The sequence below is a fragment of the Osmia lignaria genome, chromosome 5 (genome assembly GCF_051020975.1).
Source record: "Osmia lignaria lignaria isolate PbOS001 chromosome 5, iyOsmLign1, whole genome shotgun sequence".
NCBI lineage: Eukaryota > Metazoa > Arthropoda > Insecta > Hymenoptera > Megachilidae > Osmia > Osmia lignaria.
Window position 1 is genome coordinate 6923454 of NC_135036.1, and position 26572 is coordinate 6950025.

General features: G+C 34.0%; 1 protein-coding gene across 1 annotated transcript in view; it reads right to left on the reverse strand.

Annotated features, from left to right (window-relative positions):
* The window catches only part of LOC117604803 (ras-specific guanine nucleotide-releasing factor 1), a 47485-nt gene that overhangs the window by 13224 nt on the left and 7689 nt on the right, over positions 1–26572 (reverse strand). The window contains exons 4-15 of the mRNA XM_076688291.1: positions 26358–26488; positions 24589–24705; positions 8399–8505; positions 7300–7447; positions 6802–7109; positions 4769–4998; positions 4471–4667; positions 4029–4154; positions 3730–3832; positions 1255–1506; positions 666–826; positions 79–461 (exon numbers count right to left, since the gene is read on the reverse strand). Coding sequence (XP_076544406.1) covers positions 79–461; positions 666–826; positions 1255–1506; positions 3730–3832; positions 4029–4154; positions 4471–4667; positions 4769–4998; positions 6802–7109; positions 7300–7447; positions 8399–8505; positions 24589–24705; positions 26358–26488 — 2263 coding nt within the window. The remainder of the gene's footprint in view (positions 1–78; positions 462–665; positions 827–1254; positions 1507–3729; positions 3833–4028; positions 4155–4470; positions 4668–4768; positions 4999–6801; positions 7110–7299; positions 7448–8398; positions 8506–24588; positions 24706–26357; positions 26489–26572) is intronic.

Here is a 26572-nt window from a genome sequence, read left to right on the forward strand (position 1 = left end):
CATTCATTAATAAAATAAATTTCACTTATAATAATGTAACAGTGTTTGATACGAAACTTTTGAAATATTTCCACTTACACAAGAGAACCAGTGGGAATTTCAGAATCAGGTGGTTCAGCTTCGTAAAACACCTTCTTCAGGGCTTCCAATACTGTCACACCATCGGTGAACACTCGATAAGTTAACAAAAATGTGTTAAGAAAATCGATGCTAAGAAACCGCAGATCCGTGAGACGTTGAAGTAGACGTTCAGGCGTGGCTGAACGAATCTGCGGAACTTTGCAGGAATTCAAAGTCCTGCTAAATCTGATATCCACGTCGTCTTTGAACAGCTTCGGGTCGTTTCTGATTGATTGAGGCATCGTGACGGAACTGGTGTCCGACAACGAGCCACGAAGTAAATCGTTGAAGTGTACGTTGTCCATGCACTGGCTGATATCGCTGATCCAGGCGGCCTTTTCCTGTATTAATTAAAATTTTTAATTTAAATGATATTTCATTGTTTAAATAATTAACCCATTAAGGACCAAACAATAAAATAACACTTATTTATTTTTATACATAAAATTCTTCCTGATTGTCTTCTTTGTTAAAAATAATTTTTCTTTAATAATCTATAATTGAAATTAAAAAAATAATTTTTAAATCTACAGAAATATGGATACCTGAATTGTAGGAGCTACAAGGTGCACCGTCACTTGAGGTCCACCCGATTTCAGATCAAGAATAATTTTAAAATCGCGATTCTGTAGCTGAGTGCTGGTACTTCCGCTACCACTTCCGCTGCTCTCGCTGATACCGCTGGACATCGAACATACTGACAGTTCTAAAATCAGTTCGCAGTCATGGCAATACTATGTTTATTATATATAAATTATTGAACACTCTTTTGTCGCAAGGCAGAGCAACCAAATGCGCGATGAGCTGGTGCAATCCTGAAGCGTCGAAGGGTTGCAAATAAACTAAAGAAATTATTTATAAAGCTACAAGCGGAAAATATTAACCGAAAAATATTATATATTATCTCTTTTTAAATTTGTAATAATAAATTAATTTTTTTCCAAAATGGCTTAATTTTTATTTCATACTTCTATTTAGAAGCACCCTATTTTTTCATCCCTTATTATAATTACTTGGACAAATTAAATTTCCAGTGTCGATCATTACAACGAATGTGATGAAGCATTGCTAGCAATAAAATAATTCTACAAAGCTGCAAAAAGCATTATTTAAATAATAATATTGTTGTAATACCGTCATCATCCGCAGTACTCTGATCGTTGGGATCCTCCACTAACACCGCATCGGACAAAGGTATTTTCCCTATTTGTGGGACCAGATTCAAACGACCATCATCGTCTGATTGACGTGTCGTTAACAATAAATGATTCGAGAAAAGAAAGCACTGCCTAGCTGCTTCCTTATCGCCTCCTCCTTTGCCACCGAACGTTGCGCTCAATCTACTTCGAGCTCCCTTTGGTTTATCTATGATCTGAATAAGAGTACCTGTAAAGAAAAACCATAAATATTAGTATAAAAAAAATCTTGATAATAACATATGGTCGTTGCAAATCTAGTTGATCATCTTTTGACTTCAATGACAGTGAATTTGTTTTAAATGAAATATGAAATTAGGGAGGAAGATTTTAAATAAGATTTCTTATTTATTTCGAGGAAAATGAGTTGTATTTGTGAATTTTTATCTCGAACATTTGAAAACTGGCGATTATAAATTACAGTATTTTTCACAACCTAAAAAAGAAACTTAACTTTTCACGTTGACGTTCCTTTATTTATTTCCATTCACCAATTTGAAAACTGATAAGTTTCGATAAAACTTTCCAAAATATTCATCTCCCATTAATCTAAAATTACGATACCCATTGATTCAATACAGGATACATCCCCTGAGATATTAATCAACACATTTCCAATGTTTACGTACACTCTATTCACGGTAACGTGAAAGGAAAATGTGGCTGTCAGCTACCTGAATGTCCTTTGTTCCCAAACAGTGCAATTTTGTATACTTTCTTGGTCCCCGTACTATCAATGTCTCGCCAGACTCTGATCAGTCTTAAATTAAAATACACACAATCTCATCTTCAAACCCCGCCGAATAGTCGGAATGAAACTTGTGTTTGTGTTTCGTTCTTTGCCCCGTTAACCCCATGTCGCGACACGTCAACTTCCGCCACAGGGCATGGGAGTTCGAAAATGCTCACACCATATCTCTTGAAATTCGTATGAACGCACGGTGTCACAATTATTTCGTCAAGAAAACAAGAAAATACTTGGCGGGTGGGGCTTTTCCTGCGCACTATAAAGATGAAAGGACGTTTGCGTGGTGACCATGTGATACGAGATCAAACACGAGGAGTCAGGGCTGTCTACAGCCTACGTCTCTCCCTTCCATAGCAACTTTATTTATTTGAATAACAAAAATTTTATAAATCTTCTTGATTCAAATTATTTATAAAAATAAGAATCTTTAGTCTTTCCTTCCTTTTGTATCTCTGTTTACTTTGAATCAGCACCTTTCAAAATAGATTATAATAAAAGAGTCTCATTTTTAAATAAAAATTTATGTAAAATTTGTTTAATTTGTTCTATAATCTATGGTTATAATATAAATTGTAATTGATATTAATATTTTATTGGAATTTAAAAATTCTTGAATGGATCTTGGAGAGCAACAGTTGGTTTTAGAATCTTTCTATCTGTTTGGATTCTTTTATACAAGTTGCTTTTAATGGTTAATAAGGGGAATGGTCGTGAAAATGATGGAAATATTTATAAGGAATTTTTTAAGCTCCAATGACAGCCCTGATTATTATTTGTGCGCATGATCGAATGAATTCGGCGTAGATTATGTACACGCGAACATATCACACCATCGATTCTGAGGAGCTTAGGGGTGCGCTTGCGCCTGTGGCCCACGAAATTTCCGCTTTTCACGAACTTCCGTGTCGAACCTTGAAGAGTAAATTCGTCTAGCCACCCACGAACACGAGTTTACCGACTGTGGTGGTGAATTACCCATCGATTTTCTCGATACAGGGTAAAAGCAAGGGGATGAAATGAATGATGGTTCGTTACCGACGTATCGGAGGAAATGAAAAAGTAAATTCCTACGCAATTGAAATACCTTTTCCATAATTGAAATTTAAAAAAAAATGTTAAAAGAAAATGGTAGACAATGCAAACAGAACTGCAATATTTATATTTCTGTCAGAAGTGCAACGATGCATTTTATATGCACTTTAAATTGCAGCATTTTTTAAAATGGAAATGGCTATTGTTTTGTGTAAATAAAATTCTGCAGTCTCTAGGGTACAATAAATATTCATTTAAAAAAAAAAATGACAAAAATATAAAATGCAGTTGCATCGTTGCACCATCAATGATGCAGTTGCACCGTTCTGCAAAATATTCAAAATTTGAATTATACCTGACTGAAATTGCAATTTTATATTATTTAATAAACTATTATATATTAATGGAAATATTTGTAACTGGCATTGCAGAGAAGTAATATTATTGCACTCATTGCACTTGCATATAAACTGCAGTATCCCACGTTTGTTGGAAACTTTGTTTCCTTTACCCATTTGTTGAAACTTTCGCGATTATTCACTAACTAGGTCAGAACATTATCGACACATTTCGTTAATCGTGTAAGAAACACGATTGCGTTAAATACATCAAAAAAAGAATAAGATTGCTCACCCTGTCGAACGAATACTTGATTAACGTCCAGTAAAATGTCGCAACCCTCGACAATCATTCGCTCCACGGCCAAATTCTTTCTTAAATTTTCCGTCTCGCTGACCTAAAACAAGAGTAAAAATATATTATTAAAATTCCTTGAATTGTATAGCAGAGGAATTACGAAATTACTATATAAATGATAAAAGATTATTATTATTTGGAGATCGAAAATTTAATTATCAACCCATGTTTCAAAAATTTAAATTTTACCAATAATTTACTGAAAAATATTAAATAATAATATTTTTATTGAATACCTCATCGTGCATTTGTCTGGATAAATCCTCCAGCTGTTGCCTTGCATTTTGCAAGCTTTTCCGTTCTACGTGATCGTATGGAGTATGCGCCAAAAGTTCGTGCAATGTTATAATATATCTTGGAATCTGAAAAATAGACATACATCACATTAAATATTTAAATAATTCAAAAGGTTTTGAAACCAATGGTGTAATCACAATTATCCAATAGAGGGATGAAAACCCTTATCATTAGTATCATGATGATATTAAATCTAATTTTCTTCACTTTTATTTATTCCTAACAACGTTTTCTGAAATTTTCTAAAATATTATATTAAAAAGAAAAGGTTTTTGGTTTCTTAATAGGGAGTCAACTGACCCTTAGTTAGACCGCGTTAGTGGTTAAAGCAAGAGAACTTTGAGCGACACCTGATAGTAGTAAAGCTAGTAATTAGTATACCTGATGCATAGGATATGTTAGAAAAGTCTCCAGAGAACGTCCCCCACAAGCATTCTTGTTCTCCAACCTAGTGAGCAATGCAGCAAACGAGGGTGATGATTGCTTGCATTCAGTTAACACCTGAAGACTGTAATGATGATTCCTCACGTACTCTTGATAAATTGACAACATTGGTAATAACATGTCGAATAAATCACCTATAGAAAGAAAATCCATAAGTGTAAAATCATCTGAAATTTTTCTCCATCTTCAATTAAAGAGTTTCCTAAAATATCTGAAATAATAATTAAAAACGTACCTAAGACTAAAGTGGGCCAGCTTTCCATACGCGAAGTGAGACCTTTCAGAAAGATTTGATGGAGGAACAACACTGTTTCGCTATTTAAGAATATACTATTCACGTCCTCGTGACTACAAGGGGGTTTCTTTGAACTGGCAGCCATCTTAAAAGGCCTCAAGAAACAGCTCACTAAAATTTCCATCTGTTCTGTATACTCCTCTTCAGCTTCCACCATTTGAAATACCAAGCTAAAATTTGAAGAAAATTTCTTTTTTTTTTCAAATACAGAATTCTACATTTTTTGTTTTTTATTTTATAAATGATAGATCCCCAATAAAAGAGCTTTCAAAGTTCCCAAAAGAATCATTTTGAAACATTTTGATTTAAAATCAAAAGCTACGACTTTCATAAAACTTTAATTAAATCCACTCAGCTCTTTATTCAAACTTTGATGTATCTACGTAGATGTAATAAAAAATTAATATTCGACATAAGGTTCTCTTCGATAAAGTGAGCTTTCTTTTACTACGCACAGAAAATAAATTGACCAATTATTGAAAAATGGAAAGGGCTTCGAGTCTGCATTTTCCACCTTTTGATTTCCAGAAATTTTTTCCATTTCATGAGATATTTTAATAGCAGAATTTATATCCGTGCTGCAAAGCACTATACGTTGTCTCGTAAAAAGCGATTTTTGTATTAAATACCAGTGAATAGGATGAGTACGAATAGAATAGAACGATTTTAATTATAAAACATGTCCGCGTCTTTTAACATGGCAATTTAATCCCCGACGACGAGCATATTAATTTCGCTTTGGCTTTAATTAGCTAGCCGAGATAATTAACGGATCTTCCCACCGAAGACAGTGTAATTAGCGAATCGATCTCTCATTCACAGCTAATGAATTTCCGCTCGCCAGAATCATCATTTCCAATATGTCCGACAAGGAAACATATCAAAGTGTGTTCGTCTTTGATTTTGATTTACTGTTATAGAAAGGTGATAATGAGCAACAGGTATTTTTCTCTAGCTGCTCAAAAAAATCGAATCGTCAATTAACCCTTAATCTTATGATTTCTTTTTAATTTATTTAGAATTAAAAATTCAAATGAAATATTTTAAATAAGCACGTATCATTCTACATTGTACGTTTAAAAATATTTTTATCTCTTTTATACGTTTTGAAACGCAACTTATGATTCCAAGCAGAATAATTATGAAATAATTATAATTTAACATAATTATCTTCCAGGGAATATAAAACGAAGCACACAGATACTTGAAGTAAATTTTTGCTGAATATATTCCGAGAAAATTGTTGCAAAGTTCCATTAAACATGATACCGTTGTTATTTCAACACTGCACTTTCGATATATTAATGAATTAAAAGCAATACAAAGAATAATAATAATAGTTGGGCTTTCTGTAAATCACAAAGGAATGAAAATTTCATATTTCTCTTTGATATTTTAAATTTATCATATGTTTCCCCAGAAACCCGGTGGATTTTATATTCATTTCGACGAAAGATAATTAATCATTTTTCATAATAACTGCACTTCGTAACTTCAAAATGTACAGTCTCGAGCAAAGTAGGCTTACCAACGCTCCTCCCATTTCTCCCCTCCACCGTCATTTTTCTCGGGAACGCCCACGAGAGGGAGTGAAAGCACAAGGAAGGGGAGGACTACGGTGGGGGGCCAGAAACCCAGGAATCTAGAAACCCAGATATCCAGGAACCCATGAATCCAGGAACTCAGGAACTCAGGAATCCAAGAACCCAAAGAATCCTATTTTCTTTGGAGAAGCCAACCATGCTCGATGCTTTATAATCCAAATGCACGTAGAAAATACAAAATGTTAACAGCAACGGTATGTGCATATTTAACAAAGTCAACATTCCTTTCAACCGTGTCGCGATATTTCCATAGGAAAATAAAGGGATGTAATAATATTACGGTTTCTACAACGCTTCAGGCGTTCTTCTGTATAGTACTTTTGATAACTGAATTTTTAAATAAAAATGAAAAGTAACATTCTACCTTACCTGTTCCGTTTGCGCATACTTTCTGCATGAGGGCTTTTGATATACTGCTCCACGATCTGTTTCCAACGTCTACGACACAGCCAGCCCCTGAAGAAGCTTTGAACCTTTTTGATCTTCTGCATCTCGATGGATCCTTCCGTGATGTCTCGTAGTCCGAATCCGGAAATTCCTGTGCCATGATCGTCGTTACCCAACGACGGGCCCAAGATATGTAAGCTTCCGGTTCCATGAGACATGGTCCTTTGAACTCCTGGTCTTGTCGCGTACGGCGATGCTACGGGTCTAAGTTCCTTCTTCAAAGTGCACAGCTGACAGAAACATTAAAATAATTGTTTTCTATAAATTGAAAATTAATTTTCAATTGCAGCGAAAGCAATTTATGTATAGGTTCGATTCAAGAGAGGTAATAAAAAAATTTCAAATTCCATTAGCTGGAATAATTGAAGTTCCATCGCAATTTTATTAGGTCAACAATGTGCCCAGCGATTTTGAACTCACTTCCGCCCGGAGCTTCTTTATTTCCGACGCAAGCTCCTCGCATTGCTGTGTGTACTGCCACTTAGCTGTCTTCTCGCTCTCGACGATCTGCAACAGGTGCAAGTGCTTCTGCTCGAGCTCCTCCTTTTGCAACAGCAATTTGTTGAAACTGTAATCAGTAAGCAAGTTTCAGCTGAGACCGATATACCCTCGTATTTGCCATTTAATTAAATCAGAAACACAGTGCGATATCACTCTGATATGACATTTTAATAAATATCTGTTTCTTGTGTTCAGAAATGGGCAAAATTAAAAAGAAATATTTCAAACATAGATTAAATGGTATTTTAAATATTATTTTTCTTTTGATAATACGAGAGTGTCGAAAGCACGACGGATAAAAGGAAAACCAAACACTTGATGAACAAGGTGCGATACTGGTGACGCACGAAGAGGCAGCTGGGATCGTTTGACACACCTGCAGGCATTTGCCAGGGCGATCACGTTTGTCAGACAGGCAAAACCATTAAGGCACTAACGCGAACAAAAAGGAAATTTATCCTCTATATAACGTACGAGGTGGGTGTACAAATAATTCAGAAAATATCTTCCCCATTTTTCAACGTACAAGAAATACCATCCCCTAAGATGTTACATATATCACAGTTTCCAATCTCTGCAATGGCACATTTTGTTTTATAAATAGTGCAATAATTATTCACTGTTAGAAAAAAAAAAAATGGGAGTTAAAAGAATTTTAAAGGGACGATAAATTAAAATTGGTGTAATTAAGAAGTCACCTAAAAGTGCCATTTTAAACTTTGAAAAGAACCGTAAATCTTCGCGGATTTTTTAGAAGGAAACGAGGTGGTTGCAAATTAAAATCATAACCGACAATGTCAGGATATTTCTTCCCTCGGAGGGAAATAATTTCCTGCGGTTTATGCAACACCACCGATAAAGACTTAATAAGGCTTTACCTTGCATTACAGGCGCTTCGTGTAATTAATTTTTGCCATTGTTGCCGACCGTTCGCTTCTCATTCAGCCTCTCCAAACACGAAACCATTCCGCGACGGTTGTATCAATTCTGAACTATGATTTATACAGCGAATAGTTACCTGGCATCGCGTATAGCATCGATCCACGTTTTGCAGTCGGACTCGGTGGCTGCTTTCAGCTCGTACTGCCGTTGATTTTCCCTTCTGTAGGATATTGCGAAACAGCACTGAAACGGAACGTGGAACTTCGATTAGCCAATTGAATTGTTCTGCTTTTTATAAAATTCTACCAACAACTTTTCTTTGTTCAGGATTTCATATTCCATTTCAATTTTCGAACGGAAGCAAGATCACTGATCCGTAGTTTATTGATGACCAAAAAATTTATTTATATGTTCTAAAAAATGGCTAATTTTAATAGCAAATAATTATGAAAAATTTTGTTGATTTAATATAAAATTGTTGGTAGTTGATTACAACAGGGTGGTTGAAAGTCAAGTGAGAGTCTGAAGCAAATTCATGACAGAAAAGTATAACAAAATGGCACTTATGGCATATCAATTTAAAGCTTAAAATTTAATAAAAATTTCTGTATAAATGTTTCATAAATATGATCAATACAAAATGGCTGATTCTCCATTGAAATATTTGATATTTAATAATGGACTTATTTGTTTCAATAAAGAACCAATCCTTTTGTAATAAAAATACCAAAGCAATATTGATGTGATTATGTTCATTAAACTTTAAGCTTTAAATCGATGTGCCATAAGTTCCATTTTGTAACACTTTTCTGTCATAAAATCGTATCAGACTTTGTACGTTTAAAAATTGAATACTGTCTAACTCAATACTTTTCGTTTCCCGATAATATTTTGAATGCTCCGTATTAAAGAACTTTCAACACAAGTTTATTCTTCTAGAATGATTATCAGATATAGCTGAGAAATCTGTTGTGCCCGATACACCTGACAGATTGAAACGATGCAATCGATGGTTTCGCGATCTACCTTTGACCTTACGCTTCGTAAACTTCTATATATAAACAGGAAAAATGAAAGAACATTCTGTGCAGGTCATTTTTTCCTACATACAGTTACCTAGTCGTTCATGCACCAAGTTTCTCGGTTGAATGTTGCTATTATAAACGAAATCTTTTTAATTCTCGGACGGCGGACCCTGGAGAGAGACCCAATTTTAATTTAATTTCCCATTTCATATTATTTTAATTTTTCTCGATGTCAAAACATTTGAATTACAATGAAAAGAAAATTCTTAAAAAATATGATGTTCATTTATTGACCTTACAAGAATATTAATTCTTGTAGAAATTTAAAGCGCAACCAGCTGTTGTGACGATTGAACATAAAACTTCATTGTTTATTGAAATCGAACGGTATTGTATCAAGGATTTACTGTCTTCGTTCGTTATCAATATCGCCATATTTATCTGCGCACGATTTCAATTTCCATTCGTCCTTTATCTTTAGACACGTTGCCATTTAACACCGCGATACCGGATGCATATGGGCTATGAATTGCATGATGCGTTTCGATTCTGCGGTCGTTAATCCGATTCGCGTCTATTATATGGTCGCGAAACAGGGTCACCGGTATTTATTGTCAACGTATATTGAGGTAATCGCGTAGCTTTTGTCCGCCTGTTGCTGTTCCAATTTGGAACCCGATATAATATCCGAAAATGCAGCCGAACGTTCCGAAACTTCTCGGAACAACTTTCAGAAAGTTCGCATTCCGTCTGCTCATTTCGACACTTGGGCTTTGAAATGTATTCATTTCGAACGAACTTTAAGCTTCAATTTCGTGTGCCATAAGTGGTATTTTAAAATAATTTTCTGTCATGAATTCGCGTCAGACTTTTATGCTTTGTAATAGAACCGTATTGGATGCTACAATTGGAGACTAGTCGTTTTATATTAAAGGTGTTATTGAAACTTCTACACAGTCTTTTTAAGCATATTTTTAGCTTCAATTTGACGTATCATAAGTTGTATTTTAAGATAATTTTCTGTTATGAATTCGCGTCAGAGTTTTATGCTTTGTAATAGAACCGTATTGGTCGATATAATTAAAGACCAACCATTGTATATTAAAGATATTGCTGAAACTTTTATGCAGTCTTTTTAAGTAGGTTCTAAGCTTCAATTTGATGTATCATAAGTGGTATTTTTAGATACTTTTCTGTCATGAATTTACGTCAGACTTTGTAAGAACCTAATGTAATAATATTAATGTACCATATTTTCACGTAGAAAAATATTATTTATCGAATGTTCTAATAAAATGTGACATTAAAATATACATTATTTTTTACTGATCTGATCAGACAGTAATTTTAATAGAAAATCCTGCGATTAGCTAAACCCAATTCTACCCTCGTTGAACTAAAACCGTAATGCTCTAGAGGCTCCTCAGACGAGATTTTCAATAAAATTCTATCTTCATGAACGGAGATTTTCACGTCATCCTCATAAAACACCTCATTTCATTCGTTCTTGTCTACGTTCATCTCGTTTCTTTTCTCCTCGCGATCCTTTTTCATACGGCTCTCGTTTCTCTGCCTCTCACCGCTTATCTCTACCCTCTATTTTCCATTTCTCCCTGTGCAGCAGCTGTTTCAGATGCCGCAGCGGCACGCTGCTAGCCAGCATACCATCAGAAGGGATAAATCGATTCTGTTTCGAGCTAAAAATAAGGTACTCGTGGGAGCTTATCCCACGAAAGCTACGCGCAGTTTCCCCGTTTCACGCTTACCCCCTTTTATAGGAAAACAACCGTCTGCGAACGCTAACAACGTAACCACCCCAATTGCACGGTTTCGATTCTAATCCGATTTTGCAAATTTCTAGGTGTACAGATGTTCGATAAAAGAATAGAAAATATTAGTTACAGTTGCTCTGTAATTTCAACCCCTTGGGTGGCATTTGAATTTTTATAGAAATCCACCCCTATATTATTAGATTTTAATTACCTAATTAAAAATACTCGTATTAGGTCAATCCCTTGGTTGACGTTTTAATTTTTATAGAAATCCACCCCTATATCATTAGATTTTCTAATTACCTAATTAATAATACTCGTATTCGGTATTTGAAATGATGCTAAAATGGAAAATGAAATGATTAATAGCTTCAGCTTAACAATTACCGTGCTATAAATAATTATATTTAATAATATTATTAATGAAATGAGGGAATCTGATGTTAAGATCAAAATCGACAAATTGAGATCGTCTCCTTGTAAGAATTATCAGGTAAAAAGAAAGATCAATAATATCTTCGTGTCCTCGGAATGAGAAGTTACTAGACCAGTCGACAGACCAAGTATCCACGACAGAAAGAGACGTCGATTTCTCTCGGGGATTTCGTTTAATCATGACGGATTAACCGGCAACTTCTACCTTAGCGCCTTTAATCAACTGGCTGTTAACGTTCCTTTGGATTCCATGGAGCACGAAATTATGCTTTGCTGTCCCTCGGGATTGATATCGATCCCGAGTATTTCGTTCCTTACTCATCGACTGGCAAGCAAGTTTTATAATAACAAAAGTATAACCTTTGTAATATAATAAACAGGAACACGTTTTTAACCCTTACAAAGCGGATGCACGCTCATTTTGACGATTTTACAGGAATAAAATATGTAAAGTATGGAAGATTTATTTGTGAAGCTCTGTATTAAATCATCACGCTTGTTATTTATTACTCAACACCAGATTATTTTATAATGAGAGTTTTCCCGCGAATCAATTAATCCTGAAAGGAGAAAATTGAAAAAAAATATTGGAAAAGAATCCCTCTCTGATTTTAATTATTTGAAAGGCGTATGATACAATTTGTGACGATAACAACCGGTTTTTCAAACCAATTAAACAGATTAAAGTATAAACGAGGCATTTTCAAAGAACGTTGCACTAACGAATCGATCAGATTTTAATGAACCTAACTAATTAACCCAAAGCCACTCGATACCATTTTACCAAAGGTTGCTCTTTAAAGGAAACAATTTATGGTACAGACACAGAGAGAAGCTTTCTCCAAAATCGAAAGCTGTTTTAAAGCGTTTATCGTTAATCTGTGTCGTTCCAATTTCCTTTGCGTGTTATGCCAACCGGATTACGATTGTACTGTCTGGTAATTCCGTATTCAGCTTCGATAACGACAAGTCGCAACAGCAATTCCCTGGTGAACGGAAACGTCTAAAAGCTACAGTGGTTTCGTAAGGACGATTAACCTATTCCCTTATGATTTTCTGCTTACTAATGATTCGAGTGTATGATCGTGTCTGAAGTAGAACTGTCGTATTGTGTGAAATGATTTTATTAGCAGGTGCAGCAGTTCCGTGACGCGATGCCATTATACTTAACAAAGTGATCAGTGATTTAGCGTGTAATTGAAAGTTTTAGTCACTTTGATATTCTATATGTCAATTATAAATTTCTATGTCGTTGGCACGTGAACGTGAATTGATGGGGATTTAGTGAGCGAGAAGTTGGAAATTTCGGGTACCCGATACTCGGGTCGAATCGCGTCGGATCCGATCGAAAGCACAAATTTTCGAAAGCCCAAAAATTTCGAGTATCCAATAATCGGCCCGAGTCCAACCCCACCCGACTCGACCCGATATTTTCGGATCGTCGCACATCTCTAGAATTTAGGTTCTTTTTGTGACTGGTTGTTTTTTATTGTATTGAAGTGGATGCGAGGGTGAACGATTGGTAGGTATATTTGTAGTGTCGAGGAAAAAGAGAGACAGGTCTTTGAGAGGAAAGCAGAAATGGACAAGGGTAAGAAGGTCTGAAGAACGTTTGGCTGATTTATGGTAATGTGTATTTATCCTGGAGTGGTTTTTCGTTCCCCATTTTAGCGACTGAAGGGCTCTTGACTGGCGAACGCCTAATTTGTCATGTGGTTTAATGGTACCCGAGCCGAAATATAAATTCCAGTTCAGTTATTTGATGATAATACTGTTTCTAATTTTAATAATCTTAAACGAAGACTAAAACTGTAAGAAAATGCAAAGAAAAACGATGTGATTTTTTTAAAGCAATCATGCCAAGATGTCGTTTTAATTTTACCTCCAAGGCGGAAGTGTATTTTTTACGTCAGCAAAAACGCTGGACTGTTCTTATTACGCGGAAGCTAGTCTCGTTTGTGACGGAAGTTATTTTCCGAGCATCAATTCTTTATGTCAGCAGCATAAGTTACGTCCCTAGGAGGTTCTGCTTTCCACTAGCTAGGGAAATGTTTTCTCCCTGACCCCCGTTAAATATTTACACTCGACATCCCTTCCAATTTTCTTCCGCCCTCGCCGTTTCCAAACTGTTTACGGATATGTGTGTTGTTATTGTGTGGTTGTTCAACAAGATTGGGAGCTGAAGAGCTTTGGATTAGTTTATTACCCTGGAAAAATGTTACCTTTTCGAGGAGTATTTACAGAGTCGACCAAAAGTCAACGTAGAACTTTTCTTTCTAACAATCATTTCTATTAATTCTATGAAATTTTATAATAATATTCTCACACGGAATTGTATTTATAATGACTTTTTATTTAGTGAAGAATGCGATGAAATATGTATGTCATAATGCGGCATACGAGTCTGATCATACGCACGCATATTCTACTTCATTTGCTAACCGTGACTTATAAGTCTCACCAGTGCTACGCTATTCTACTTCCGTCACTTGGTGTTTTTCAAAATTAACGTTGCTTATGGAATATTCACTCTGAAAACCCGCAGAGTTTTATTAAAATTTTATAAACTTTAAAATGCTTTTAGACTGGTTTACGAGATTCATAGAATTTCAATAATTTTCTTTTATTATGCAAAAGACCTAAAAACTTTATCATATAGAATACGTAATAAAATAACTATTAAATAAAAAAATTCTTTTCTAACTTTTGACCCGCCCTGTCGACAATTTATCATCCAGTATTCGAGCCAAAATTGACCCAAACTTGTGTTCTTAACTTTAAGGTACTATTACAGCGATGAATATTTAAAAGGATATAACAGTACGTAAGCAACACCGGATACAGGCTTTAAAGAGGCTTACAACTACGTCAGCAATTGTGAACGTGTTGAAATATAAAGAGATGTACAAGCACTACGTCAGCAGTGGTTATGGATTTTAAAGAGACGTACTAGTATGTCAACGGCAACTAGCTGCAGTTTATAAAATACGTACTACTACCTTAACAGCTGCGAATGTGTTATGACAGATAGGGTGTGAACATTTAAGGGATGAAAGAGGAAGCGAGGAAATATTGTATAGACTGTAGAAAGAAGGGTGAAGGTACTTTATTGCTTGATGGTACTTCGTCATCGTTACATTATATTTTATACGAGGTACTAAAAAGGCTGATTCAGGGATTTGTAAAGGTTATGGTATCCGGCAGGCTGAATAAAAAGAGGCTTAACCAACACAGATCTATCAACACAGAAAAATCAACAGCTTTCAACAAAACTCTGAGTGATTCTGGTAAATGGACGAGGCCGTAACTTTGTTCCAAACGGAACTAGAAAAACAGCCGTAGAGAAGAATGTTTGCAGAAAAAATGTGGAATATAGTGATATTTCAAAATATTCTATTTAAAAAAAAAAAATAGAATAATTATGATTAGATGATACAAATGTATTGAAAACCTAATGTTTTATTCTATTATTTATCAAAATTATATTTACAATGATTTCTCATTCGTTAAACAGTGCAATAAAACATGTATGCAATAATATAGCCTATGTCTGACCATTCGCTGACCTATACTACTTAATCTGTCAACCGCGCCTCTCTAGTCCGACCAATGCTGTGCTATTCCACTTTTAAATTTGGAATTTCGACATTTTACGTTACTAAGCTTGTAAAATTATGAATAATTATATTTTTAAATAATTACAAATATAAAAATAAATAAAAATTATAAAGGAATTATCGAAATTATTTAACGCAGATATATCGAAAATTCCCAATTTACGATTTAAATATTTTAATCTTCATCATTTTAAATAAAATTACTGTTATCTGAGAATTTTTAAATAAATTAAATACATCGAACGCGGTTTCATTAGTTTTAAAGTAACTGCAATCTAGCGTTGGATGGAAATCTTTTTACGATTGTACCGGGACCTTACTTAGCTTGTTCTGCGGTAAATGGAGTAACAAAATACAATGGCAGAAACGGAAGTAATCGGATTCCCTGTGAAAGGGATATACAGAAAATCCAGGAAAAGCTCACTGATATTAAGTTTCATTAGAACAGATTTATTTTGTGAGAATTCCTCGAGGTATCATTTCGATGGTAGATTGAAACCGATCTCGTAATTACCAGCAAAATTGAAGATAATCTTAACAGTACATCGCAATAGTATTAATTACCATAATCGTCCTATTGTCTGATTACTATTATCGATTTGATTAATCGGATTGTGGTACATCATTCACATAATTAATGCAAGAATAGCAAAACGTCGAAGAGATTATTGCATCGTTAAATGATCGACCAAAACAAAACAAAAGAAATTATTAAAAATATTTTATTCAAGTTTTACTGGCTGTTCCTCTTTGAATTACATAAATTGTGCAATTCTCTAGATTCAATACCAGTGAAGCTGGTTTAATAATTAATTATCTGTTTAAATAATTAATATTGGTACTTATGCCAGCAGAATCCATTACCATGCTAATAAACGTAAAATTATCATTGATTGAATTTGTCAATTTTGTATATGTTCAATTTGTAACCAGAACAAATTGAATGAAAAACATGTTCTTTCGTGACCATCACTTTGAAAATATAATATTCGGGTTCAAAGTGACTCAGTGGTGGATGAGCAAGGGTTGGGCCAACAGATGAGAAATATAGGGAAGGAATTGGAATGACCTTGTCCCCTTAACCCCTATAAGATTTCAGAATCGAAGAGAAGGCTTACAGGTTGGCTTTAACCCTGTGCTAGCGAAACGGGCATTAAATTCTCAGCGACGATCACTATTAATAGCCTCCCTTTCATTAACACGAGGAACCTTTGCGTAGCAAACGAGCATCTGGTCTGGTTCGGTGAGATTTGTGGCAAACGAAAGATTTATGAGCTATCGAAACAGGAGCTTGGATATGGTTAGGGCTTGCAACAAGCTACCAGCGACGTTCTGTTTCATTTACAATTCCTCATCGACATGCGCTAATTAGCAGCATTGTTGGACATCAAGGTTGTTTGATAATGGATTGTCCCATTTCTGTATAATACATATATTTCCATCGATAATTCATAGAACATTTTACCATGTTATTAATTATACAAATGTTAATTATTTTAATAACAAGCAAGTGTCTATGTCTCAAATTTTTATTTTATTTTATTTTATCCAAATTCACCGATAGACCTAAAGATGTATCGAGACCCAAACTGGCGAATAAGATATGATTAAATAAATGAATAAATAATAATTACGCTAATTTTTATCGAAATTCAAGATGTATCCTAAAATTTTATATTTGATTCAGGACTGTAATTGTATTTTCACTTGGGTTTTTAACTTATCAAAGATATTTTGCTGATTCACGCGCAATTGCTAGCCGCTCAGTATTCCGGAAAACAAGATAGTTCAATTGAAAGCTCGTTAACGCATCGTAACAAGCTTGAAATTCCGTACCGGAACAAGATCGCTGAGCAAATAGTGACGTAACAAGCTGAAGAGCTGGTAAAGGATTATTTCCGTTCCTCCCTCGAGAGTTTTTTATCATAAAACTTTTCCACCTTAATTGGCGTGGCGTGAAAAAGAGAAAGATTGACCGGATGGGAAGAGGAGAGAAACAAGACTGCTTCCGTAGTATCGAGGTTAGCGAGAAATTGTCCGTGAGTAACGTTTATCCGACGTACTGAAAAATGTACTTAGCATATACTTGATGGATTACTAGTTCAATTTGCACTTTCTGCACTCTCAATTTAAAATGATATCATGGAAAGAGGTTGGGAAACGTTTGAACAGAAATTTTTTAAAATTTCTTATTCCTTTTTTTAAATTTTAATTGTAAACTTTGAATATTTTTTCAATTTCTGTTTGGACGAATTATTAATTTTGAAGAAATATAACATCGATAGAATCTATGTTATGAAACATAATATTGGATGAATTTGACTTATTGAAAAATTTTTGAATGCTTTTAAGAAAATTCAATTTTTCTTGCAATTCTTGCCCATTAAGGTGTTGATCGAGTTCATTAGTCAAGGTGTAAGTTTTAAGAAAGAACACAGACAGGTGTTGTTCATCCTTTGGTTGATTATAAGTAATCGATTCTATCAACCTCGTTTCATTAAAACAACCGAACCGTGTTAGATATAATTAAGTGTGTCCTGTTTTCTTTATTAGTCTCTCTCTATTTAAACCATTACTTTCGAAGAAAGATAAATTGAACAGTACTTTTATCCATCACGAAAGATTCAATTATTGTTTTAATATTACAGCACTTCGAGTGCAATGTAATCTAATAATTAAAAAAAGAAAAATTTATTAACAATACAAGGTAGTAAAATTTGAAAATCAACAACTACCTATTTTTAATAATCAGAATACGAAATTTATATATTCTTCTTAATAAAAATAAATGTTTCTTCAGTTTGATAAATATTGCGAGGTGGGATCATATATAAATTTTTCATTTTTCATTCTATTTTACATTTATAATAAAATGACTAGAAATTATTTTTTTTTTAAATAATGAAAATAGAATATTCCATCAAAATTATTATTGCAAGAATCTAATGTTATATTGCCGTTATGTATCAAACATCTAATTGACTTCATGACCTTAATTTCCCTGACCCAAATAGCTGCATTAGATAAACTTTAGTTGCATTGTTGCGCGTGTCGTTGAAAGTTCAACCCCTGCCGAGTTCCGAACACCGGCATAATTTCATTCCGGTTGATCGTACACACCTCAGCTTGTATAATTACGACAGGACAGTCACCGTCCACTTAGAGCCTAGGTTTCGTTACAATTAACCACATACTGATTCTCGCTCTCCCGCATAGATTGCATACATGACAATGTTTCCACAATATAATGTAACCAGCTGAAATTCAACCCTCAAACCAATATGTGGTAAGCATTTGTAGTTTAGAATACCTTAATTAACACGTTCACCCATATATGGGTGATGTCCGAACTTGCGCAGGAATCCATCAACCATACTATTAGAAATTCTTAGAATTATTCACTAACGTAACTGGGGTTATTACCTGAGGGGTTGGATTTATTAGTTTAATTTTGGATTTTGTAAAATAGTACGAGAGAATTTCAGAATAGTAGAATTTTGAAATTTTGAGATTTTAGAATTTTCGACTTTTGGAACTTTAGAATTTTGAAATTTTGAGATTTTTGAAATCTTAGAAATCTTAGAATTTTTCTAAATGGAAATATCTGTATTATCACAGAATATTTGTAATATCACTTTTGAATCATCCTGTACGATTATATGACTGTATCATCTTTTATATGCAACTTGTACCTCCAGTGGCAATATGTCAAACATCTAGGAGCCGAGTAATGCTACACAAAGCTTGCACTTAGATTAATTTGCTTGACCCTTTTACCGCAGACAAAGTCTCTGGACTGTAAATTCTCCCATCGTTTAATTACATTACTTCTCCATTATATACATTACGCTTCTGTTGTATTTCTATTACACTGTTTGTCAATTTAATATTCTTCTTTTCATACAAATTATAATTGCCAAAGGAAATTGAATCGAAAATAATGAAAACCTAATTTTTAATACACAATTGACACTTTATCTCTAAAATAATATTTAATTATCTGAGAGGTCTGCGAAGGATTGTTAAATTATGGAAATGAAGAATAAGCGAGTGAAACGATTTGACACGTTCCTTCAATTACCTCAGTGTACCTAGTCTAATTTGATCACGAATTAGGGACGTCATTTCTGGAAAGATAATATGCAGATGTAACATTAATATGTAAATTCAACGCTCTTTCTGACCCGGTCTGAAGTAAATATTCGAACACAATGTAAATTCTCTGCGTATTTGAATACCTAGGCGACTATTTCAGCTGGCTTGTAACACTGAAATAAAAACTGAGGGGATACAGAGTGCTTTTTGTTTTCTTTGTTAGAAATTTGACCTAAAAAGTAGTGCAAAAACTGTTTCATATATCGAATTTCTAAAAAGATGCAAAAAATTGACAGTCGGTTTATACGTTTACGTATCTTATATTTTTTTAGATGTTAAATCCCTCAGAATTCAGATTTTCCTTTATTTTTCATTTAATTCCAGAATTTTCTTTCATTTCATATGAACATTCACAATGGCCATTATTCTATTTTCAAACTTAATTAACACGCTCGCCATCGTCACTTAATTGGATATTTATCCACATAGGACCACATTTTTAAAAATATAATATTTTTTCATATTACGTTCTTCGTTAGATTTTCGTTTGTTTTAAAATATATGAAATAAAAAATTAATGAAGAGAACCAAAGGAAGGCAACCCCGAGCTCCCTTTTAAGCTTTCCACTTACTATATCAAAAATAATTGATTGAAAATTTTTTTCGCTGTTGTCTTTAATTTTATTTATAATAAATTTTAATTTTCAAACCAAGTTTATTAACCAAGGGGTCCTCAAAGGTTTAATAATCCCGACCCCGGGCCCTTTGTATATAATATAACGTTGATTTAATTAATACGTTAATTAATTAGTAAGCCACCGTCCCTCTCATCTCCTTCTAAATAAACCAAACAATGAAAATATCTGAAATATTATAAATTATCTTTGTATAATATCTATGAAGTCTAGTTATTAATGAACAGCATTTCATTTAATAATAGCACGAGACGAACTCGTCCACCTTGACCGAAAATATTCCAAATGTCCCCTTATCCTCGACCTGATACCACGATTAAACGAAAATAGTCTACTCATTCTGCGTCATTCGCGAAGGGACATCATTTATTAAAATCTTCATTGTGCATTCACACAGGTAACTGTGTTCACGAATTCAGTTAAGCGAAGGGGAGTGTTATCGAATTTCCTTATATAAGAGATATGGATAACAGGAAGTGCGTGTGACAGTAATGAGAAACAAATTAACCTTCGAATAATAGAGTTAATTGCTTCCCTGTTATTCAAAACCATACGGTACTAACAAACATTTAATTTCCAATTTTTATTTTGTTATTTACAAAAACCTGTTATTCATACTGAAATTTTGTTCCAAAGAGTTTCTATAGAATTTTAATACTGTAAAAATTTTCTGCATGATTGTTGTACAAATTTATAAATTTAAGTTTGCAAAAAAATTTCTGAACCCATGATTATTATTTTTATTGTTGGTATAGGTTTCAGAGTGCTTTATAAAAATTCCACGTATCGAGGTCAGCAGCTCGTTTGATCGTGTTATTCGCCGGTATTTAAAGCACTACCCTGAATAAATACGGTATAACCAAATGAAACATGTAACTGATATATTTTTTCAGTGCGCTTTTCGAGTTTATCGATAATTGATTAGTGTTTCGATAATGTGACTTTTCGTTAGAAGCACTCTACAAATATTCCATATTTTCGATAAATTGGTACTAGGGCAGTTATTTTTAACAAATAAAATTTTAAACATCTTAACATCCCGATTAATCGATTCCATAATCACAATATGAATTCACGATAACGAACCATGGTGTTCGTGCTACTAATTAATTTCCAGAGATGCGGTTCATTATGCTTGTAAGCTGATCCACGTCTAAAATCAACAACGAATTTTCAGAAATATATCCGACGTGAAATTAAAATTGAGAAGAGGACAGAAATGAATTTCATTATTCAAGGTTTTTGAAAAAAATTCAATATCAAAATTATTCTATTCTATAACAAATAAAATAATTTGACTCTCGTTATTTATAAAATTAATTTTATTGGAAGAATAAAAATCCAGCTTCGACGTATTTCTTTCTAAAGGAAATTCAACTCTAACGAAGCATAACAGAAGACAAGTTTTATCCGCAGTGTAGAAGATGGAAACAAGCCACTAATAGGAGTTGCAAAAGAAGCGCGAAAAGAAGGAAACCGTGCAATGGAAAGGCTGTGCATCGTTGTTTCACAGTTTTTCCACAGAATTTTCCCTCGAGTCTCGTACATTCTACGCGAACCGCTTTCAACCAGATCTTTAATTAATTCCTGCTCTGGGGGTATATACAGATAGCTATACTTCCTAACGCAACGTGAAAACGAAGTTGAATGTGTTGTAAATTCTAATATAATCCGACATGTGGTCTCGACTGACCATTCGAATATTGAAACTGTACAGAAAAAAATACCTCGGGTTACTTTGAACATTTTATCGAAGCACAAATATTTCTCCCTTGAATGTGCAATTAAAAGTAAGTAGAATTTAATTAATTCATTGTACCTTGGTCGCTAATTAAAAATTTGATAATTATAATTAACCTTTGAATGGCGAAGCCTAATTAGAATTTAAATTTATTTTCAAATTTCCTTTCATTTTTTTATATTTATTTAAATATTATTTTTAATACATACAGATCGTTCGATTTCTAAACCAGAATCTTTTCTACAGAGGGAATTTGCTTATCCGAATGCATGCTTGTGTCTCTCCCTATTGTGGAGAAGGAATCGCATCCTCGACTGAGAAATCAATTGCACCCGTATAGCCTTGACGTGGCAAGCATTCATGAAACAATGACTATGACTACCGTCAGCATCGTTCTTACGTCGAAGTGTTCGTACCGTTTTAGCGCAGCATTGTCTGACGGCCAGCATTGTCCCTGTTATACTTGGTCTCGAAGAGAACCTGATTGGACGTCTCGCGTTCTATAGCGATGGTGTAATCATGAAGTCAAAAGATAGTGGTAATATAGCAGGTGGAACATTGTCTTAATTAGGTAAGATAATTCGGTAAGTTGGTATTTTGTGTTGCGTTAGATGAACGCTTAGAAAATATTCCTATTCTCAGAACTTATAAACTGAAAAGCGCATGGCTCTCTCCATGGTCCGCCGTTCGAGGATTAAAAAGTTGCTGTAAAGCGTGGTGCTTTCGCGCTACGAGATTATAAACAAAACTTCTAGTTTGCGTGTAACTATATTCATTGACTTTATGAATTTACGGTTGCATCGTAACAAATTAATTCGTGAAGTTTATTAATGGACTCTCGTTTTTACAAGTTTTATCCGCAAGAGTTTTTAGCTACATTTTTAGATAATAGAATAACCTTTGTTATAGTTCGATTGAAGAATGTTTTTTTAAAAAGTTTTATTTTATTCCATCTAAATTGATTCGATAATTGTTATAAAACTATGTTGGAACTCTATTAGAACGTGTGAAATAAAAAATTCTTTTTCACGCCAGCAGAAAATCAACGAATTTTCCTCGGTTATCAAAATATTTCCCTTGGTATTTTCCCTGTCACAATTGCCCCCATAATTGGAATTATCACTTCACGTATTATGGTGAAAAATATATATGATAACGTGAACAATAGACCATGTCATTTATTTAAGAGAAAATAATTGCACAAATTTTAAAATAATCCTCTGTTTAAAAAAACTAATGTTAAGTATATTTACAAAAATATTTAATTTCATACGGTATTTTAGTTCAATTCCATTATTATAATTTATTCATATCGTGAACATAAACTCTTAAATATATTGTCTGTAGCACACGTTCCCCTAAAAGTTAATTAAACTACAGTAGTTTTAATAAAACATTACATGGTTTAGCTCTAATGTCCATGCCACGGCCATTGTTCAAGTTATTTTAATTATTTTAACGCAAAGCTGCAACAGAAACGCCTGCATTCTCGCCCGGTGAGTTGGCTGGAAAACGTTTGCATTTTTAACGGAACCTGATCCTGTTAACTCTGTACGTACTCGTGTCACTTTGAGATAACATATCAAATTTCCGTCGTAAATTCAAAACTTTTCTTCCACGCGTTTTCACTCACCACCATTGTGACCTACATGTATCGTAACAAGTAAATTATACGATGCAAATACTAAATTTTATCGAGGAAGTTAACGATCCTCGAAGCAGAGTTATATTTTTCTAAAAAATTAGAATTTTGACACGTTTTATGGTATTTTGTTAAATGGACATTAAATGATTTAAATGATGTTTGTTTTTTAACGGTGGTGAATACAAAATTACATGAAAACATCAGCTGGAAGGCAAGAGGTATTTCTGCTTCTATTTGTTTACGAGTGCGCGTCGATATCTGTTCCATTTGCACTTGCATTGAGGTAATGCCAGAACAAAGGAGACCTCCCAAATGAATTCCTCTATTCTCTTATATTCGCGACATTTTCGCTTGCGGCCAGTTTGCGAAGCGCGTGACTTCATCAAGATAACAAAGCGTTTAATTCGTTGTCACCAGAAGTAACACGGTTCGGTTATCCCATATGAAAGAAACAGGGTGATTCTAAATTATTGTCAGAGAGCTCTTTTCAAAAATGTATCATCTCCCACATCGATGCCTACTCTAATATTTTCTAAAGGAAATCTAATATTTTCTAAATTGAATCTAATATTTTCCATATTAAATCTAATATTTTCTGAATTGAATCTAATATTTTCTAAATGAAATCTAATATTTTCTAAATGAAATTTAATATTCTCTAAATTAAATCTAATATTTTCTAAATGAAATCTAACATTTTCTAAATCCACTGCCTGTTACGTCGGCCCTTAAAAATTCCACCGCCTTCGTACACGTGTGTCCGTGTTAATTTGTAATCGCACGTATCTAAAGAGACTGTATTAATACGAAAACAAAGAGCCACGACACGAATCACCTGTTCTGGGTCTCGTGTTCGTGAGTCTTTGCGAAAGCTTACTCGACTTGCACGCAGCTTGTTTCACATGACACTTGACCCCGATGTCGTGTGTACACACGAAGTGAGCGATTTAAATGATAATGATAGTTGGCCTTCGTCATCCTCAAAAGGTAATTATTACTTTGAAAATGTGAATAGATTAAATTAGATTTATAACACGCTGTTCTAACCGTGTAAGCGTGAAAATTGATTGAATTATACGTGGCAATTTTTCTCGTGAACTTAATTTTCAATTAATATATAATTATAATCTTATACAAATAAAAGTGTTCGACCTGTTCTGTTGCTTTTGATCATAGATTTGAATAAAAAATACACTCTGTGTGTAATACGAAATATAGTACCTTTCCCTAATTTATTCACCCAGAAAGTTAATTAATTTGATGCATCGTAAATTGTTTCTAAGAAAGTTGTATACATTTACCTGTTTATCCTGCTCTTTGCCTTTAGCGGTGATGAGACGATCGCAGTAACAGCCCTCCAACAAAACAACGCCGCTGGGCCTCGTACAGCTTTCATTTTCGTAGTAAAACAGTACATTCTGAAACAGACATGTTCAAACAGTTATCATCTGTCCAAAACAACTTGTCCAATTTATCGAGCAAAGAATTGATAAACGAGTTTCTGTCAACGGTATCGTTCTCAAAATTCCTTTATCAAACTATAATAAATAATTTCACGTGTACAGTATCGAGCATAGAAGGTTTCTCCAGGGAAAATGGCGAAGCCCCCTTTTTAATGATTAAAAATTATATCATTTCGTTTCCAAATTATTTTTAATATTAATATCATAAAAATTAATATTTAAAAAATTCCTGCTTCCATTGTAACGCCATTTCTCCTAGAGATATAGTCTACTTTGCTCGATGTTGTACATGGATGCAATTTTCGAACGTTGTTTTGATTTATATTTAAAATTTTATTAAAATATTGCAAATTAACGAAACACAATTACGTTATTCGAAACGATAGAGTACACTTATCGTTTAGAGAGGAGACTCGTTCTGGTGGAAGGGAATTATCGGGCAACGAGGAGCTGAAGCAAGGAGGATGAAAAGGCAGAAAAAGAGAAATCGGAAACTGTTTCGTATGAGAACTGCACTTCGCGACTTTCACGAACAAGTGCCGAAAAGAGTGCAAGTTAATCAAAGCATCGAGCTGTGAGCAAAATTCCTCAATGGTACTCGACTGACTTTCTCAAACTTTTCGAACAAGTTCACTGAAAATACGAAGCTTTCTACTCTTTTCCAAAAAGGAAACAACTCGCCTGATGACGCGTTAAGGTTGTTTGCATGAATCGGTACGGAAAAGTTTTTTTTATGCACCCAAAGTAGCGTGCATGTTTAACTGAAAACTTCGAGCAATCGCATTTGTCGAGGAAGTTTTTAAGGAATTGGAGGAATTTAATTATAGGGTGAGTTTTAAGGGACATATAAAAGTTTAAGAATGTGTTATATATGCAGAATAAAAGTACTACAGGTAAAAATGTTTATGGTAACACTTTGACTGCCACATCATGCATAAATGAGTGACCTATTTTCCTGTATCATTAGGAATTCTTTGACCTAATTAGAAACACTCGTATTAGATAGTTGAAATTATGAATAAAAGATATAATAAAATATTGTGAAAATAATAAATAAAATTTGTGAAGTATAAAAATAATAATTGATGAAATTTTTGCAGTCAATGTGTTAAAGCACAGTAGTACAAGTCAACCATTAGGGAGACGCATCCTTTTTCTTTTAATTTACCGCTTTATCCGAATGAATGACTCATTCCTTGATGTTTAAAAGATGAAATTAAATTATTTAATTTATACAATAAAATAAGCTTTGCATAGAATACAATTCTTTGAAATTTCAAAGCCTCCTAATCTACAAAAGAGTTACACGAATTTCTAAAAAAAACCAAAATGAAAATAAGATCCCAGGCGTTTAACGGGACAATGAATTAATTGAATTTTAATTCTTTACACTAGACTGTGGTATCGTACGTCTCCGCGAGGCTGGAAAATTCTTTTGTCCCGTAAAACCGCTAGCTAAAGGTCCTTTTGAAACGGCTCGTTCGCAAGGGATTCAATGCGGTTAATTTCTCTGACCTGTCTCGGGAAAGTCGCGAAAATACCCGCGTTCTCGTCCCAAATGAGATTAAAAAAAGGTTGGGTAGAAGAGGTAAAAAGTATCGACTCACCTGATATAAAACGAACCATCGTAATTGCCACTTTCCTGAGTCGGCGGTCCGCTTGTGCAAGTATCCAGTCAACGAGTGATCGTAATGAGCTTTCTCCGAAAGCATGACCAATTGCGAATCGTTCACCCTCACTGTAACGTGTTACAAAGATTTCTTTCGAAATTTGGTAATTCGATTGAAGGAAGAAAAGAAATAAAAAAAAAGTATGACCTTGT